This window comes from Aulostomus chinensis, chromosome 2 (assembly GCF_037954235.1).
Source record: "Aulostomus chinensis isolate RoL2024-O1b breed Wild chromosome 2, RoL_Achi_v1.0, whole genome shotgun sequence".
In the NCBI taxonomy this organism is placed as follows: Eukaryota; Metazoa; Chordata; class Actinopteri; order Syngnathiformes; family Aulostomidae; genus Aulostomus; species Aulostomus chinensis.
In genome coordinates this window covers 27,800,160-27,818,698 of record NC_141321.1, presented here as the reverse complement: position 1 = coordinate 27,818,698, position 18,539 = coordinate 27,800,160, and the positions used below count along the sequence as shown (strand labels likewise).

The 18,539-nt window shown below is 42.7% G+C and overlaps 1 protein-coding gene across 4 annotated transcripts in view; it reads left to right on the top strand.

Moving 5' to 3' along the window:
* The window catches only part of shf (Src homology 2 domain containing F), a 101,719-nt gene that overhangs the window by 59,385 nt on the left and 23,795 nt on the right, over positions 1–18,539 (top strand). For 2 of the 4 annotated variants that reach the window (XM_086188422.1, XM_086188441.1), the window contains exons 3-4: positions 13,185–13,403; positions 14,220–14,318. In XM_086188422.1, the coding sequence (XP_086044548.1) occupies positions 13,185–13,403; positions 14,220–14,318 (318 nt within the window). The remainder of the gene's footprint in view (positions 1–13,184; positions 13,404–14,219; positions 14,319–18,539) is intronic. The other 2 variants (XM_086188414.1, XM_086188433.1) reach the window with 1 other exon arrangement.

The window sequence follows — 18,539 nt, the reverse complement described above, 5'->3', positions numbered from 1 at the left end:
CCATAATGAGCCAAGACTTAATTCCGAGGTCACTGAGGAATAAGCAAAAAAATCTTTAGCACTAATTCCCTGATCATCATCAATCAGTCGCTGTTAAACCAGTTCTGCTCCTGCAGTGTCTAAACTACTGTGAGGTGGCAGTTCTCTATAAGGAGTTAAAGGATTTTCTCATCAGCCAGTTGGCTTAGTCAAAGTTAACATCTCATCTTGTTTTGTTTTGTTTTTTCGTGTTTTTTTTCCTGATATCATTTTCATTTGCAGGAGCCCATTTTCTCCTGCACCCGTGGGATGGATTTACATTCATTGTTTGGTCTTGTGGAGAGTCGGAGAGCGCTTGCAGAGTCAGATAAACCAAATATGAAGAAGGGTTGAATTAAGGCTTATTTCTAGAGAGAACGAGCTGATGTTCAACGGGGCGCTCACCTTTACTGGCCACAGGACTGTCTTTGTTGTATGGCAGCATAACTTTTGCTGGTAACGCTGTACCATACAGTACATTAAAGAACAGCCAGTTAATATTTAGTTATATATGAGTGCTGAATAAGCATAATTACTATGACCACAAATGTGTATCCCATCATTAACATGTCACCATACCCCCCCCCCCCCCCCCCCGTTTTCTGAACCATCTTTGCTTAAACCCCTCAAAGTTAACATGGTTAGTACACAATTACTAGACACATCATTCAACGTTGAACTAACGGTTAAATAACCATAACAGTTAATAAAGTGTTAACTACCTGTTATTAACGTACCCTTATTGTTGTGTACTTGACTGGTAAAAATCAGCTAAACAAATGCACCAGTCCTATTTTATCTTCACAAATTTGACTGCAGCGTCTTTTTTATTTCCCTGCTAGGTTTTTTGTTTTGTTTTTTTTTGTCTAGCGTACTCCTCTGGGGCAGGTACATATTGATATGTAATCCAGTGGGATTTCATTAAAGCATTTTGTTTATCATTTAGACATATAAAAAACAGACTGAGACTTCAGAAATGCATCCCTTGTTAAAAAAGAAAGAAAAGAAAAGCATAAAAAATATTGATTTGAATGCCAACAAAGGATACTGATTTACATAAATGTCATGGCTAGACATTATAATAGGACAGAATTCCACACCTGCCCGCTGAAGTAGTTAAGGCAGGTTATAGTGAATACATGGGTGACAACAATCAACTGAAATGAGTTTTTTTGTGTGTTTGTAGGCAAATATGCTTGCATTGATTTATTTGTCTCCGTAACCGCCCTCTGAAGGACAAGGAATTTCTGTCTTTTATGATTGCTGACTTCCAGGAGTGTGGAGTTTTACCTTGCTGCTTAATCATCTTTAGCAAGATGCCCTTCAAATTGTGAATGTAGTATTTCAGGAACCTGGAAAGAGAAATTCCTCTAATTCATCATTTAGTTTAGGTGTTTGCCAATGGAAGGCGAAGGTCACTGTGGTTGCCCTTAATGTGTTTGCAAATTAAAACATGACTAAACTGCAAGAACCCGTTGCAGACACTGAAGAATCTGAGTCTCCTCCTAGAGCGAACAGCCTGATCTGCCCCTTCCTGGTGTTGGGAGTCCAGTTCAGCAGCAGTCCACCCTCTTTACTTCCTGTCCCGGAATAACAACCAGGATGGAGGGGGCTCCCGTTTCCCTGGCTGTCCACCACCAACCACTGTAACCATTGGTTACAGTGATATAAGATAAGATAAACCTTTATTCATCCCTCAGTGGGGAAATATGGAGCTGCTCTTCGTCAGACCTCTGTAATAAAGACAGTATATTTGTCTCTAAAAAGTTATTCACTGTAGTCATAGATGTACTAAAAATGATACCTAAAACGTTTAAGCATACTCTTAAACTGCGTATAGAGTAGTTTCTGAATCTGAACAAACATGAATATTGTGCCAACTGGTTGGTGGAGGCTTGAAATGTGAGGTTGTAATTTTAGGTTTTATTTGAAGTACATGTGATAAAATATAAAGCTGAAATAAACATTACAGCCTCGAGGTTCAGCCGGACTCTTATTTAGAAGGTTTTAATTAGCGGGTAGCTAATTGCGGTTTCATGTCGTCAGATAATTAGGATGCATCAGGTGTCCGGCCTCGAGCCATGTAGTACAGACATATATGGGTGTATTCTGTGATGAACATAAGACATGAAAATTTAAAAAAAAAATTGAAATATCTGATTCTTGCAGGTTGGAGTAGAGTCAAGTATGTAGTATATACAGAAACATACTCTGGGTTATGGAAAAATGATGTCAGACCCCAGAGAAGAAGTTATTATGCCTAATTGAACAATTAATTGCTGTTGCCTGAAAATAATGAGATCATTTTTGGAATGAAAGGAATTCATTTTGATACAATACACAAAATATGTTAATTTATGTTCCTATATAGAATAATTTGGGCCAAATACACATCCATTATTGATTTATTTGTTTGTTGATCTGAAAACGTTAGTGCAAGTGGCCCATAATGACATATACAGAACTCCGGCTGAGAAATGCATCATGCTACTATTTAGTCTGGAACACAGCCCCTCAAAATGTCTTTGGCATCTTTCCACTAGGTTCAACTGTGTATTTTTTTGCTCCTGTATCTTCTTTGGGTTCAGTCTTTGTGGTTTTCATGGCTTATTGAACCCCCTTTTGTTACTCTTATTATATGAATATTTCAGGTGATAGTCAAGCCATCCATTCATCCATTTTTTTTTACCTCTTATCCTGTCAAGGGTTGCGGGGGGCTGGAGCCTATCCCAGCAGCAGCTTTCAGGCCAGAGGCAGGGTTCACCCTGGACAGATCGCCAACACATATAGACAGACAACCATTCACACTCACAGCCAATTTAAAGTATCCTTTTGCATGTCTTTGGACTGTGGGGGAAAGCCAGAGTACCCGGAGAGAACCCAGGGAGAACATGCAAACTCCACACCGAAAGATCCCGTGCCCGAGCCGGGGCTCGAATCCGGAACCTTCTTGCTGTGAGGCGACAGTGCTAACCACTGCACCACCGTGCCACCAAGGTGATCACTTACAGTAAAACATAGTAGCCCGAACCCTCGAAAAGGGCAGATGAGTTGTGCAGACTCTTATTATTGTCCGAAAGACAACTCCTGCGACAGTTGGGCCACATATTCAACAACTAACTCAGTCCAGCCATAAACTGTTAGACTGAAATAATCCCTAAAGACAGGAAGAGCCTGCTAATAGATTCATGCGACTGATTACCTTAACAACACTTTTGTATGGCACCCAGACACGCCTTGACTTACGCTGCTTCAAGAACGTCTTTGAGTGTCTCCCATTAATCTGTTGGAAGGTCATGTTGTGTTCCCCCTCCACTGAAGCTGGGTGACAGGGATCACATCACACACAATCATATAAACACCGCTAGCAGCTTACTGTGGTAATCCACCTCTCCGTATTTACCCTCACTACATATATCTGCTGAGCACCAACCAAGAGGCGGCACGCGTGTGAAGGTCAAAACAGTGTGCATGTCGTGAGTGACTGAGGTCGCTGCAGTGTAACTATTTGCATTGTCAGAGCCCTACTAATGCGCGTCTCTCTTAGGACATGCACGTCCTCTGGACTGCAAGCAGGTGCTGATGGCAGAAGCCATCACTAATAATAGGAATAAATCAATAGTGTTGCAGCATCTCTTAATTTTCTATGCTATTAGCCCAAGGCAACTAGTCATTCATTTTTTGTCATAATGAAAATGTATGCTTCTCTGTAGAATTACTTGGGATATTGTTACTAATTTGCTGCTGTTTCATCCTCATTTTCAGCTTGATATTGCTCATAATTAGCCTTTCAAGTGCAAGAGTTGCATTATACTTAATACTTTTTTTTTTGGGGGGGGGGGGGGGTTGTATTTGAAAGGCCGTGTACAGTAGATGAGCCAGTGTGTTGCTAATCATTAAAGGGGGGTCATGCACAGTTCAGGTTGTGTAATGCTGCCACAGGAAATATTTTGCTGCTGTCCTCTCTTTGTTACACAGTTAGTGTGTAAAATATGTCAGCGTTTCACCATGCATCCATCTCCACTAATGAGAGACAGCCCAAGGAGAGTACAGTGACTGTCAGCTTCGCTCAGCATGGAGGTGACAGAACTTAATTTCCCCCAGATTTTCTCGGCTGTGGCTTCTGTCTGCGTTGTTGTGCTGCAGGGAGAATTTATCGGATTATCAAGAAAAATGTTGGGAAAAAGTGAAAATACTTAAAAAAGTAGGAGATATCTCCTCTCAGCACGGCACCTTTTTCAAGTGCAGAGCCGTGTGTGTGGGATTTGTTTGATTCTGAATATTTTTGTGCTTGTACTGCGAGTACTGAGATTTATTCCCACCTAAAGCTACGACTGTCTAATCAAGTGTAAAAGCTTACTCAAGACACTTAAATATCTTTGGCTTTCTACAAACTAAAATACAGAGTTACATGTTAATACTGATTGTACAATAAAATAAGCACGTGTTCGAAGTTTTGCCAGTAGGCAAGTTCGCCCCTCTTTTTTTCCCCCTTGGTAGTGTGTGAGCTACTAGCTGCTATGCTAACCGATAAGTGGACGCCATGATGTCTCACAGTCTGTGAGCTTAATTGTGCCCTGTAATGTGTAATCTGAAAATGTGTGTGTTTTTAAATGTATTTCAGGGCTGCACTTGCTCTTGCAGCCTCAGGCGCAGTTCACTCTCTTGCACGATGGCTGGCAGCTTGTTAGCATGCATCTTTAGCATAACTGCCGTTTGCGGCATGTAGACTGTGTAGACCTAAGTATCACTGTTAAAGACTGCGTGACTAGTCAGACTGCGCTGTGCTGTGCAGACATAACAACTTGAAATTTAATTAAAAAAGGATTTATTTGTGCAATACAACAAAACAACAGACACAGACACAAAAAAGAAGAAGCAAATTGTCCAGGAGAGATTCAAGAACCCCGAGAGGTTTAAAGAGTCAGTCTAACCACAGTACACATTGGCTTTTACAGGCAGATGCAATACAATGAATGTTATAATAGCAAATCATCAAGTAAGGATAAAATCAGAAAGCAAACCTAATGTGTGTGTTGACCCAGGTGTCACGCTTCCGTCATTACTGATGGCACCTGGAACTGATCCGTTACTACAGCAGAGTCATTTGACCTGGAATGGACTGCTGATTGTACCCCCTCCCAGTGTGGACAAAAGCCAGATGTTGGTGGGGTCAGTGGGTGTTTTGTCCAGTATGAAGGGTATCTGTTACTTCTGTGACACGTGACAGTCATGACCTTCGTCTGACCCACGTCTTCATTATGCCAAGTCGTTAATGTTGGCGCTCCTCTTGTGCCTCTCTAATGTCATATTTTGATGCTGTTCTCCTTCCACCAGAGCAGAGTAGATGAGCAGTCTTGACATCCCCTGGGGAAATGTGAGCCGGTTGAAGGTTGAGGGAGCAAGGTGACAGGGGTGCGAGTTGGTTCTTTGCTGGAGGCCAATCAACATTAATGGGCTATTGACCCCTATTGGGATGAGGGCATGAAGTGACTATTCATCACGACCATGTCCACGTGTCATCAGACTACCCCGTCCCTCCTCCCCTGCGACCACACAGGCTGCATCACGACAAGTGGCATTCACTGACACGGCTTTCCTTTCGTCTCCTCTCCTCATCCTTTATCCCCTTCCCAGTTCCCTTTCCTGAACCAATTCCATTCCCATCCTGTCTTCTCCCTCCAGTAGCCATACATAACCTGAACTCTGGGTGCACTCTCCTCTAATCCACCGCGAGTCTTATCTCAGCTCAGGAACAATAGGCACAGAGTGAACACAGCTCAGAACCGCAGCCTGCAGAAAAATAGCTTTGCTTCCACACGCCTGTGGGACCCTCTGTATCCAACAGCGTCAGCCAGGCAGCCTGTCACTGCTTCACATTAAGTCCTCCTTTCTGCATGTCGAGAAAGGATTCCAGCTTCTATGTGTTTGACTATTGTCCAAATTGAATTTGTCAATACTGAAGTGCAGTTGATGACGGGGACGGATGACTAAGTGCATCCATAGTTGCTGTCGTTTTGACAGCATGCTGATCTATTAGTCGTCGTTTTGTTTGTTCATTTTTGACTTGCTGGAGTTCGCTGTGATTCATATAGGAAGATGGGCATCTTTCCAAACCTTTGTCCCCATTCGTCTTCTATTAATGAGCTTTCACCTCAGTCCTAATGAGCTGTAATTGGAGCTGTAGTGGCTGTGCAGTGGACACATAGGTGAGCCATGGCCAGTGTTACACAACCAGGCAGGATCAAATCACACGGAGTCCACTGATGATGTTATCTCATCCCATCTTTGACAGCGAGTCCAGTTAATTACTCATTAGTGGCTGTCAGACATGAATTACAAATCCTTTCTTTTAATAATAACGGGAAACTAAATTCTGTTTAAGGCTTGACACTAACTAAACAGCTCAGTGGGTTGATGTGTGCATGGATTAATAGTTTCTGATCCGAAGACAGAAAGTAAACATGAAAAAATACCAGAAGGAGTGACTGCTTTGTTTGTGGGGGTTCTTAGTCCTTCAGTTCATGGTTATCCAAGGAAGGTTAAATGGAGGGCAACTACTTTAAATATTTACTGCTAAGTCCAGTTGGCCTCCATTCCACCCTCCCTGGAGTGGGTACTTAGAGAATACCATCTTTTGTCTTTGGATGGCTCCGTCAAATACAACACAAGTTGACTGCACGGGGATTCAATGGTCTCGTCTTCTTTGGCAGAATTACATACGTCTTATATAACACTGAACCTCATAAGATTTGTTTTTCATTGTGAGCCTTCAAATGACATGAAAAGAAAGTCGCTGCTGTGTATGTTTATTATTCTTTCATCTGTCTCCCACTCTCTCTTTCCATCACTCCCCTTGACTTAATGTCACAGTTTCGTGTTTATTTCTCCCTGCGTGACAGACTTGCATCACCTTCCTGTCTCTAATTTTCAGTTTTGTTCCCCTCCCTTTATCTATTGACTCGCTCGTTTTCTCCCTCCTAATGCTCCCTTTATTGTTTTCTCTCTGCACTGCTACTTTGTCTGGCTTACTTCCGCCGTCACCCGCCCTCCCTCTTGTTTTCTGCTTTGAGCTTGTTGTCTCTTTAGGCTTATACTCTCTGCCCCAGTAAGAGAATGAATCTACATACATGTCAGCGTGTTGTGGAGGAAATTCTTCAGCATCTATTTCCTCAGGCCATCTGGGGACACGGCAAATTTACACACACATGCTAGTGCAGACACCCACACACACAGCCGCTATTGTTATTACTTGCCACGAACGGCATGGTTCATCTTTAACATTTTCTTGATTGTATGGGTATTCAAATGATTACACCTGAGTCAAGAATACATACAATAAAGATAGCATGGCAAGAATAGGAGGAACTCTTTCCTGTGGGTAAAGCGCACGTAGACTCTATCTGAGAGTTCGCCTCCAGGCTTCTTAGATGTACTGCATAGATGTGTGTTTGATACTACGGACCCATCACAAGCTCGGCCCAGTGTGAGTCAGGAGGAAGAAGGAGACGGAGACAACAAACGCCAGGGATGCTTTTGCTCTGTCTGCAGGAGGCTGATGGAAACGCAGCAGCCATACAGATGGACAAAGAAAGACTGGGGCATGACTGAGAAAGCTCATTGATTGTGCTTCAAAAAAATACCTTAACAAATTGTCTCCAAACATAGAATCCAAGTAATTGTTGAAGTAGAGCAGAGTATAAAAAAGGCATACACCAAAAAGTACACATGCTAATTTATTCTTTTTGTCTTTGCTGCCTTTGTTCCTTCAAAATGCTGTGCGACATGAGAATGAACTGAAATCCGGGGCGTAATGTAAGGCTGACAGGCTTGTTTTGTCTTTGCCTATCATGAGTGTTCTCCCACTCGTCTGTGGGGAACCGGCACTGATGAGAGCTTCCTCTCGGCTCTTCTCAGTAAGCGGAATGACACTCAACAGCAGGCCGCCACGGGTCAAGAAGCAAACACCTTCCCTTGTCAGCCGGATCTCTGACTGACACAGTAGGTGTGGGTGGCCCCCGATATAACTCCAATCCCTGACTGCTGCAGCGAGATTGACCCTGTTCACTCTGCACACATCAGGACAATCAGAATGACAGCTACAGCTGCCGCAGCTGCTTTGTTCTTATATTCTTCTCAAACTTGTCTTTTATTCAATTACTTCTTGCCTTACCACCCATTAATACAGGAGCATATGAATTATGTGTGTGTGGAAACATTCACCTTCTAGCTACATTGCTCATTATTTTAATCTATTATGAGTGAATTCAGCTGCCTTTTTAGGAAATTGTTATTTCCCTCACTGACATCTTTCATCATCTTCAAATGGACATGCTTCTACTGAGCTACATGAGATGATAACAGCTACACAGGTTTTATTTAAGAGTGAGGGACATTGTTGGTGGCACAGGCGGAGCAAATCCTTCAAGCCTGGGTTTTTCTGGCCATTGTTTTCTTGGACAGTAAAGCCAATCGCATTTAATCCTTCACTAGTGCACAAGAGATCCCCTCAATCAAATCCAGTTATTCACTGTGCTGCTGCAAGCGCTTGGCTGCAGCAAATGCTCTCTTCGGAGAGGGCAGGTAGCAGTCAACCACAGTGGCAGATAAATTCTTTATTCCACCTTTACATATGAGCACCTTTAGGCTTGCAGTAAAAGCACAGCTGTGTGGTTGCTTACTACTTTCTTGTGAGTGGAGCTTGAGTGGGGAAGTAGGACAGATGAGATCAACTGGATGATAAGGGTTCAACGGCCTGGTCCGTCCTAATATGCGGGAGACTGTGGTTGCCAGGTTGGTTGCGGTTTATGTTTTTTGATTTAATCCAGAGCCCTCTCTTCCTGCCCCTGCTCTCTAATGGTAATAAGCCCTGAGGGCTCCTCCTGTAGTAACAGGAAAAGGAGCATCTCTGGCTCTTTTGCGAGGCATATGTTCCTCTCCCTCCCGTAGGATTAATCGCTCTAGTTCATGAACCAGCGAGAGATGATAGCAAAGACTGGCTCTGTCACTTGTTTCAAAGCTTAAAGCTTCTTCCCACCACATCTGAGTTTTAATTCATACTTGGAAGCTTGTGTTGAGACTCATTTTCTTGCATTTTAAAGACAAAAAAATGTTTCTAATGCAACTGGTTGGCTCTCAGCAGTGTTCTGTCTGTTCAACCACACAGTTTTTTTGGTAGCACATAACAGAGGGTTGTGGTCAGTGTGGCTGCTGTCACATGACTGTTGAAGCTCTGTTTGAAGGAACAATACTTTTGAATAAGTTAAATTTTTTACACCTGCACAGCTCAGGGACAGATGCACTCACAGATTTGTGCTGTCTAACATTTATCCATATACACTTCATGCTGTAAAGCTGAAAGTGTGACTTAACCTCCAGGTCTGAGTATACAGCCACTGTGTAATTTGGAAAAATATGTAGATATGGGGTGGGGGTGGTGGCAGCGCAGCAGTGGCACAGAGAGCTGAGGTGGAGAATTGCTCCCCTCTTGAATCCCCTGGAGCAGGCATCAGTGTTGTGGGAGACTGTGGTGGTCCCTTTGCTGTGTGAATTTGAGCCACTGGTTCCAGCCCAAATAGTCCCGCATAGCTGTGGACTGCCTCCACAGGGCTGTGTCCCAGTAATGCCTGAAGCTGGAACACTCAGAGGATAAACAGTCTAAACTCTTCTTGAAAGGTGTGATGTGATCTGAATGTTTGAATATGCACTGTTGCCTCACAACAAGACTCCCTGGTTGAAATCTGGGTCATCCCAGGTCCTCCTTGTGTCTGCCCTGCGTGGTTTTCCTCCACATGCTCCGATTGCCTAAACTGTCATAAAACAAGGCACTGACAGGAAATCTGGACTCGGTCCCAAAGTGCTGCCCTTGGCTACTCCATGGAGGAAGGGTTAAATGTAGAGGACACATTTTGTTGTATCTATTTACAATTGCAACAAAGAAAATGAGCGCAATTTTACTAATGCTGGCATGGTACCATGGAGAGAGGTCTGGCAACAGATTCACTCCACAGGCTCCCACTCAAGGGCGGGCCCACCTCTTTATTAACATAATAACATCTTGTTAACATGCTTTTTTATGTAGCCTATAAAAATCATGACATAGATTCGTTCTAGCTGACTCACCTTGGCATCTCAAAGCTGAATAGAAGTCAGTTAGTTAGTTAGTGAAGACTGTCAATATTAACACCAGCAGTGACATGTGTCACTACAGGCAATTATCATTTAGTTCACTGATTTAAAAAAAACATTTAGAGCAGGCTAATTAAACTGTAGCACTGTTACTTATGTAAGTAGTTTTGACCTCTGGTTATCTTACATAACAATACAATCACATTCGTGTTTCAGGGTTTCCTAGGTTTCAGTGGTGGAGGTTAAGGCCAAGTAAGCGAGGAGCCGAAAAGTAAAAGAGAGGAAGTGCAGCATCTGGACAGGAACTCTGACATCCGGGTTGGAGAATTATGAGGCACATCGAGGGAGGGTGTGGTGGTTGAACCCTGACCTTAAATGGAGAGTAGAGGTCATAGAGGAAGATATTCTGCAGCTGTGTTGCAACATGCAAAGCCCTCTGTCATGCCAATCATTGTAATTTGCCCTGACAGATGTGTCCCCACCCAGCTTTCCAAGCATGTCTTAACAGGAGCTGACCGAAACAAAGGCAAGAGGGAAGGATGGAAGGAAACGAGGGTGCAAGGGAGGTTGGAAGGCAGTAAGAAAGAATTCAGAGAAGTGGGAGGGAGGTCAATGCAACACAGCCTTTTTCTTGGGAGGTAGGAGGGATTCTCAATCAATCACGCAGTGTAACGAAGGAAGCGTGCTTGTAATTAAAGGGTTCTTCCCACTAGATGTATTAACCTAGCTTCTCTGGCTGCCTCCTTTTGCCTCTCGTATCCTCTTCCAGAACTATTTGTTCTTCTGCAGGGGTGGAAGAGCCTAATCATGCCAGGATCTCGTAGAACCAAATCTCTTAACAGCGAGATCAAAGAGAGTGAATCTGCCTAATGCGGGATTACAGGACCTGGCTGCATCACCTCTCTCTACCCCTCCGCCACTGCTGGTGGGTAGCTCCATTAGGCTCAACGCATTGCTCATTTTTCCGCAAGAGCTCCCTTGAGCTAAGAGGCAATTATGCAGTAGTGTGGCATAATATTTCATTCTCCTCACATTGCATTACTCTATGGTGATGCTGGCCACTTACAGCTTCATGTGGCCTAGGAGGAAGGTTGCAAGCTGCTAACAACTTCAAATGAGTATAGAGGGAGATGGGAGAGGGGGATGAGGAGGCAGAGGAAAAGGGAGAGGAGGAGAGTTCTCAAGGGCATGATGCCTCATTAAGAGTCAGGTCAGTTTCACCTGATGGAGGCTAAAAGGGTGTGGATGCATCCTAGTTTAGGTCACGTAATGTTAAAGGAGAAAGCAACTCTTATGCTCAGGAACAGAACGGTAGGTTCAAGCAACATTTCCACATGTGAAAATGGGAGGGGAAGCTAGTCCATCTGTAGAAAGACACAAGAGCTCTTCAAGGTAGACTGAGCTGTGCATGTAGGAGACTAAAGCACAACACATGATTACACAGGCTGAGAAAGCACATTTGTTTCTGCTGCAGCTAGGTTAAAGCAGCTAGGTTAAAGCACCTCGGTAGCGTTTCATGTCACCAAAATTATTTTGTGTGCCACCTCTCAGTTGCATCATTTAATGACTGGCACATGCTGCCAAAGATTGGCTTTTGATTGAATGTAAATACTTGTCATTTATAGTCGAATAAATGTCCTGAGATTGGGGTCCAAGGGGCGTTCCGCTTGCAGCACCATCAGTTGAATACACGCAGTTTCTTACTGATTGAGGAAAGTGATTCATAACCTTTAGGTTTCCAAAGCATGTTCATTCTCCAGATTTGGATGGATGCCATGACCCTCTCTAGCGCCACCCTCAGGGAAGATGTGAAACAGATGGATACAAGTACAGAATTGTTTTTTCAGGCATAGTATGTTGACTCTGTACACACTGTTTGAGTGGCAAAAACAGATTTTTCAAAATGTCTTCAAGCAGCTGCTGTGCAGTTTTGCAGCTTCCACCACAGCAGTTAATCAAAGGAGGAGGCCTCCAACATGGAGTCTGGGGCATAGCTCTTCAGAAAGGATTTTTCTGCATTTAGGGAGGGTGCAGTTTTTTATTTTCCCAAACTACTTAGACTGAGAGACTTCCCTCTCCTCACCTTATTTCAACTTTACATCCACAGCTTTCATATTCTATCATGTGCAGATAAAGCAAACTATCACCTTGACTCCCACCTCCCGTTAACCTGGTGGGTCTGTATGCATCCACCTCAGGTCAACTGTAGTGGACAACAACTGTACTCACGGCTTCTTTAAGCTGTATTCTCCTATTTTTTGTCCTTATGATGACTGAACTGTATAAAATCAACTTGTTAACCTGACAAGTGATGATATGAGTGCTCTATGCTCAAAAAGATTTTATTGGCTCCTTTCCCTATCTTACAGGAAGGAGATTGTGAGCCAACACTGTGGAGCTATTTGTCTCGCTGTCAAATCAATAGCAGTATCTTTATGAATCACACAGCACATGAATCATGTGCTACGTTGCTTTGCAACGTTTTGCGTGCTGTAATAGCTTCCTTTACTTTTCTATCAGGGTGTGCGGGCAAACTTTTTTTGAATAAAAAAATGACTGTTTTTAGTCACATGTAGTTGATGCTGCTTTTGAAGGCCTGGATTGAATGTAGCAAGCTACTCCTGTTTTTCTTGACAATGTTGGCTGCTTTGGTTTGTTTATCACATCAATTGAGTGCTCAAGACAAACCAGATGCTCGCCAGTGACATACCATAACTGCAGCTGAGCTGGCTGTTAGAATACAACCGTAACATTTGCAGGAGGAGGAAGAGGTGGTCTTTATCACTGCATGCTGATGCCCCTCAACAGGCTTCCAGAAATTGGCCAATCAGAGGAAAGTGGGTGTGTGAATATAAAACTAATGTGGCTAATTTAGTTTAAGTATATGAGAACACTATTGGAGCAGGTAGTGTAATTAAGCATATTTATAATCCGAAATTCTCCTTGCTGCCAGTGGTTTCTACAACGCTGATCCATTGTCATTTATAAAGATCTATTTCAGAAAATATATCACAACAACCGATCTTTCTTTTCCGTAGAAATCCGATCTGGAGGCCGAGGGTCTAAGGAAAGCTCTGGGAGGCAGTTACCCCTGTACGACACGCCCTATGAGCCCGCTGAGAATGGAGGAGATGCCGACCCTGACCGGCTACGCTGCCCCAGAGAAAGCCGACTGCCCCAGGATGATGAGCGACCCCCTGAAGAGTACGACCAGCCCTGGGAGTGGAAGAAAGAGAGGATTTCCAAAGCCTTTGCAGGTATGACAGCCAAATGGAGATGAGGCTTTGTATTAAAACCTGTCAAAACAAGGCAGTATATTAATTAAGATATATGGCATTTTATTTATGGCAAAAAAACAGATATTCCCTTTACCTGTTGTCTTCTTTGTTGGCTACCAATTAAATTTTTAAATCAGATATAAAAAAAAAACTTAACGTCTATTTTTTTCCCCATAACGTCTTTAAGCTCTCAGACAGACAGTGAATCTAACTTTGTAAGTTCCAGCAGAGCAATGACTGCATTTTAGTCAAAGTTTACGTTCCTTATTTTCCATCTTTTAACCCAATTAAATCTAAAGCCTCTCTCTTCTGCTTAACTAACACAGGTGTCTGTTTCTTTCAGCTTCAATGAATGATGATTGCCTCTGACAGTTTGTGAAGGTTCTGCCGTTGCGGCTGCTTTTAAACGCTGCTATAAACACACATCCTTTCGCCCTCTCTTATTGCACCTGCCATGTTTATGTTTAAAGGTGCACATTCTACTCTGTGCTGTTTTCATCCAACAGTTGCCTGTTTAAAACCAGATTTTTCTACTGGGAGTGGGCATGATTGCAGGTGCATGTAGGTGATGGTAGTTGTCATTGTGGTTTGAGAGCTTCAGCAAGGCTAACCCAGCCATAACATCAAACAGGGCTGTTCCTGGAAAGATCATGCCACACACCCAAAATCTTTACAAAAGTACCAAGCCTTTCACAGTTTTATCACAGGAAAATCAGCAACTCTTGACAATTTCCATCGCCCCTTTTCTCTTTATATATATATGTATATATTTTTCTTTTTTTTATCCTTGAACAGCTCTGCTTTGTTATGACTGCATTAGCTACGAGGGCTCTGTAAGTGGCACTGGATCAGTTCCCCACAGAAGAAAGGACTGCACCTCTAAATCCCTCACAGGTACCATTATGAGACGGGGCTGGGGAGGGTCTCTTGTCTGTTTGTACACATTTATGCTTTTACGTGGATGCCTGAACCATATCGGATTTGCTGGATGATGCAGACGCATATAAATGCTGTTCCAGGTTATTAGCAGCTTGAGGATTTAGTTAACACTGCAAAAACATAACCCTCTCCCAGGTTTCACTCTAATTTTCTCTAAATCAAAGCCTCTAGAGGGTTGAGAAAAGGTCAAGCTCTTGAGTTAAAAATCACCCCGCTTTGAAAATTTACTTGATTCAAATGACATTATCAGGATGCTTCAGGTGTGATTGCAAGTGCTTGAAGTGGACTAAAAAAATTCTAAAAATCTTTCTGTGGACAAAAGTGCAGTAACACTCCTTGGTACTCAGGAAGGTAGTGGAACTATTTTGACTTTAAAGTCTACTTAACTCTCAAAGGTGTTGTGAAAGGAAGAGCAGCAAATTAATACAGTAGTTAAAACATAAAAGTGATGTCAATGTGCTGCACGCTGGTTGACTTCATCTGTTCCACAAGAGTTCAGGTGAGATTTTACTTTGTGTCACTGATAAAGAGGCAGCTACTGCTGAGCTTGAACAGACTGAAGATGGAGAGGGTCACTGGGTTTGAGTGTGGAGAGCAACAACAGCATGATGAGGAAGTGATAAATGGTTTATCCATTTAATATCTTTTAATTGCAGCAGAATTAAAAAAGAAAAAAAAATCAAGGATATGTATGGGCCAGAGGCTCATTGTGCACAGCGGAAAAATATCAAGTTTATTATGTGTTTTTACACTTGGAAGAATAATTGAGCTTCAGAGAAAATCCAATCTCACAGAGTGAAACAAAATATGAAGATAATGACATGTACATTTTCATCTTTATGATTCCATTATAGATCACTTTTGTTATGCTGTTATTCTTATTTTGAGAGATTTCTCATTTCTGATCTCATGCTTAACCATCTACAGCCTCTGCTTTGGAGACCCAGATTTGTTTACGGGGTATTTCAATAAAGCAAAGTTCATTAGAGAAGGAGAGATGAGAGCGATTATACCCTCATGATGATGGGAAGTCAGGGATGGACTGCTTTTTAGAAATGTAGAGGTCGATCTCCAAATTTTGTTTTGAAAAGAAAAGTAAACCTGGAAACATCAGCTGAGTTTTAACAACCAAAATGAAAACAAATTTTATTCAATATACTCCTGTCGGTTTTATAGACAGTGACTGATGCAATACAATAGGAAACATGAAGGCTCTGTGAATTTATTAGAACTCTAGGAGGGTTGCCAGGGCCCTCACTGTCACAGCAGTCTACGATTTCATATTCGTAGGGCAGCCTTGCATAGACTACATCACAACCAATCAATACGAGCTTCTCCCTGTGTGTTCATTCATGATTAAGCTTAGGTCGTTGTAAGGTGAACACCCCAACTGAGAGTGTGGTTGTGGTCCTGGCTACATGTTTCCTGGTCCGTCGATAATCTCAATCCTCCTCCTGCTTATCCTGTCCTAGTTGGCAGTGCTGCCGCCAGACAGATCGCTGAGTGGCAGCAGTGTCTTCCAGCTGGGTCAGGTTCAGACCGCACTTTTTTATGGACTCACACACACAAACGAACAGAAGCCCTGTATTTTGCACGAATTATGAACATATCAGATTCTCAACTGTTGGCACAATATTGGAATTAATCACCTTCGAATGCAAATCTTTGCACTCACAGATCAAGTCAATAGTTACACAGAGTTGGACAAGTCATGGTCATACAATAAATTCTACATGTCTATGCTGATATATTTTTACGTTGTTGTCCAAAATGTATAAAGTATCTTGATAACAGATCGAGAGAATTGAATTCATGACGTAAAACCCTGTCATTTGAAGAGACAGCGACGGAACATTGTGCGTGAAAGCTGCTGCAGTCGATGAGAACGAGCTGACGAGGAAGCATCAAAAACCTCACGTTGCGTGCTTTACCTTTCGCAGCCCCGTTTGATACCAGCAATAAAGCTTCATTTCACACTCACCTCTGGTCGCACTGCTGAATACACTAGCTACTCTCATTTTTTCATCCCATTCTTGAATTCATGCACATTTTTCTTTGTATTCTGCTTTCTTCACTATTCTCTGGTGTGCACCAGGCGTCAGAGTCATTTTACCATTAACATCACTTAGTAGTGAAATAATGGGGTAAGCAGCAGTCACAGCAGCAGCAGTAGTGCTGGTATGGACGGGGACAGTGCTGAGCTGGGGATTTCATTTTGGTGTGTGTATGTGTTTCTGTGTGTTTCTTTTTTGACATCACATGGTAACATATCTCATGAATATCATTTGTGGAAAGGAAAGAGGCCCTAGGGAGTATTTGATGCATACTTGCAGGTAATAAGAGTACCACCAACCTTCTCGCTCAAAGATAGTAGATAGTCATTTCTCTAGAGATATGAAAACCTGAAAGACTTTGTTCTTGTTTTGAAGGTTCAATGTTGTAAGAAGGGAATGAATTACATGTTATAATTGATTAAGTGCATTTGGTGCAGCAGCTAATTCAGGTTTGAATTGGCTCAACTCAAAGAGAATGTGTGGACATGCATATCAAATATGTGCCTGTTTTCCTTGAACGGTCATATACTTACTGCTTCCTTTCTACGTGTGTGCATAACACGCACTGATGTCTCCATGAGTCACGCCGCTCCGTCCCCTCTCGTGGTTACTTAAATAAGGAAGGCCACATTCTTCATCACTTTTCCTCTCCTGATTATGTTTCTGTCAAGCAGCACTCAGAAGAGTTTGTTTCGTGAACTATTTACCCATGCGTCCCTCCTTACAAACAGTGTCCCTCTTTCGATGATGATTAATTTGATTTCCATTGGATGTCAAGGTCTGTTTGAGAATTTTGAGTGTTAAAGTTGTCTTTTAAAAGACGAAAGCTTTAGTTTTGAAGGAAATCATTCTGTGTTCGGTTTTATTCAGGCAAAAATAATTCTTTATTCGGAGGATGAAAAAAAAGAGAAAAATGGTGAGAAAGACATCACTAGGGCCAGCCTTGTCAACTCGGGCTTGTTGACATTGCTGGAAGACCATCCTTGGACCCAGACGGAGAGGGGCTTAGAGTTTTTCCCTTTCAAGGCTTGAGCTTGTGTGCTTTCCTCTTTGGATTGGCACTGAAGGCTCTGATCTCTGCAACCAGCTTACCTTCAGTGTCAAGAAATCATACAAAGCTTCAGTATTTAAGTCCACTTGAGAGACGCTTCTTTAGGACTTCTGACAATCCCATCATTTCCACTTCACAAGAGATTCATGTGTCATCCCCCCGAGACACATAGAGAATATTATATTTTTGCCAGGTGTATCCCTTTTTTGAAATATTTCTTATTATGCTATTCTATAAGACAAGTGATTATTGCATACTATGCTGCAAAATACTCAATGTGAGTTTGATATCCTCCTCAAATATTACTCTCGTAAACAGTAGTACGGTCAACAGAACATGAAGTAAACCACTATGTGCACAGCTGCTGTGTTTATGTGGCATCTTGTTCAAGTGATATATGGATGGAAAGTGAAGATTCTTGTTTTTTAATTGGTGTAAACCATCAGGGATGTTGGCGAGCTTGGTAATTTTTTGGGGCCCTAAACTGGAGGAGGGGGTGGCTGAATACACTTGTACACAGCAACAGCAGCAGAGTCCCAACTATGATTGACATGGTACAGAAGAATGCGATGACTGTAAGGCAGCCCCCACGCCCCCAGCTTGGGGTGGTGTCCTGACTGGTCAAGTTGGAGGCTGAGGGCCCCCAGAGCACCAAGAAAGACCCCTGACAATGATTTAATGAAACAGTCGTTACAGCCTGCACCCCTCTGAGACTACCTGTGAACAAACTGACCGACGCACCTCACCTGCGAAGGCTCATAGTCATCTACCAATGGATAATGCTCAGGCAGGAAGGATCTTGCAACAAATTCTAATTCAAGTGATCCAATCCAGTCCAAAACATATTTTTACATCCATAAACACTTTTGCTTCTTTTCAAATTAGCCAGCAGATCTTTGTATTCTCCGTCAGTCGCAGCCCCAGCCATATGCAAATTAAATGATGCTGGTTTTACTCTGACCTTTTCACTGACCCCTCATTTGAGCCAACAGCAGCCAATGGGAGTCTGCACTGAATGATAGTGTCCATCCCACTTCCCTCATGTGAAGACTGAGCAGATTGGGCAGATGA